Consider the following 1,873-nt stretch of genomic DNA (forward strand, 5'->3'; position numbering starts at 1 on the left):
TACCAATATCAATTATTAAATTAGGAGATTATTGTTTTTATGGATGTTCATCATTAAAATCAATTAATATACCTTCATCTATTAATGAAATAGGATATGGATGTTTTAAAAGATGTTTATTAAAATCAATTAATATACCTTCATCTATTAATGAAATAGGAGATGATTGTTTTTATGAATGTAAATCACTAAAATCAATTAATATACCTTCATCTGTTAGTAAAATAGGAAATTATTGTTTTTATGAATGTTCATCATTAAAATCAATTAATATACCTTCATCTATTACTTCATTTGGAAATAATTGTTTTTATAAATGTTCATCATTAACATCAATTAATATACCTTCATCTATTAATGAAATAAAAAATAATTGTTTTTATGAATGTAAATCACTAAAATCAATTAATATACCTTCATCTATTAGTAAAATAGGAAATTATTGTTTTTATGAATGTTCATTATTAACATCAATTAATATACCTTCATCTGTTAGTGAAATAGGAATTTATTGTTTTTCTAGATGTTTATTAATATTAATTAATATACCTTCATCTATTAGTAAAATAGGAAATTATTGTTTTGATAAATGTTCATCATTAAAATCAATTAATATACCAACAAGTGTTCGTGAAATAGGAGATGGTTGTTTTTATGAATGTTATTCATTAACATCAATTAATATACCTTCATCTGTTAGTAAAATAGGAGATGGTTGTTTTTATGAATGTTCATCATTAACATCAATTAATATACCTTCATCTGTTAGTAAAATAAAAAATAATTGTTTTTATGGATGTTATTCATTAAAATCAATTAATATACCTTCATCTGTTAGTGAAATAGGAGATGGTTGTTTTTATGAATGTTCATTATTAACATCAATTAATATACCTTCATCTATTAGTAAAATAGGAGATGATTGTTTTATTTATTGTATATCATTAACATCAATTAATATACCTTCATCTATTACTTCATTTGGAAATAATTGTTTTTATGAATGTTCATCATTAACATCAATTAATATACCTTCATCTGTTAGTGAAATAGGAGATGGTTGTTTTTATAAATGTTCATTATTAACATCAATTAATATACCTTCATCTATTAGTAAAATAGGAGATGATTGTTTTTCTAGATGTTCATCATTAAAATCAATTAATATATCTTTATCTATTAGTGAAATAAAAAATAATTGTTTTTATGAATGTAAATCACTAAAATCAATTAATATACCAATATCAATTATTAAATTAGGAGATTATTGTTTTTATGGATGTTCATCATTAAAATCAATTAATATACCTTCATCTATTACTTCATTTGGAAATAATTGTTTTTATGGATGTTATTCATTAACATCAATTAATATACCTTCATCTGTTAGTAAAATAGGAGATGATTGTTTTTATGAATGTTCATTATTAACATCAATTAATATACCTTCATCTGTTAGTAAAATAGGAAATAGATGTTTTGTTTATTGTATGTCATTAAAATCAATTAATATACCTTCATCAATTACATCATTTGGGGAGTCATGTTTCTATGGATGTGGATATGTTGAAGAATTATCACAAAATAAAAGAATTCCAAGAAAATGTTTTAATAAAGATTAGAATATGAAATTTCAATAATAAAAGAGATGACTAATAAACAGAAGAAAAAGTTATTACAATAAAATTAATTGAGTTAATTTTAATACATTTATTCACATTTATTGTTTGTATGTTATTTAATTTATTCTATCATTCTATTTCTTCTTTATTTGTGTTATTTGGGAACCAAAATAAAGAAAGAAATAATGCATCTAAATAAAAATTATAAAAATAAAAAAGAATAAAATAATTTGCATAAATAAAATAATGTT

At 20.7% G+C, this 1,873-nt stretch overlaps 1 protein-coding gene across 1 annotated transcript, besides 2 other annotated features; it reads left to right on the top strand.

The window, feature by feature from the left end:
• Positions 1 to 1,622, top strand: EDI_136980 (uncharacterized protein; the record flags this gene model as incomplete). Its single annotated transcript, XM_001738782.1, has 1 exon — positions 1 to 1,622. A coding segment is annotated over one exon (1,622 nt), but the record flags the coding sequence as incomplete, so codon positions are not given.
• Positions 527 to 548: a sequence feature (AT_rich).
• Positions 1,623 to 1,789: 167 nt separating the features above from the next.
• Positions 1,790 to 1,873: part of a microsatellite that runs on past the window's edge.

Source organism: Entamoeba dispar, genomic scaffold (genome assembly GCF_000209125.1).
Source record: "Entamoeba dispar SAW760 scf_1105229461689 genomic scaffold, whole genome shotgun sequence".
Lineage (NCBI taxonomy): Eukaryota > Evosea > Mastigamoebida > Endamoebidae > Entamoeba > Entamoeba dispar.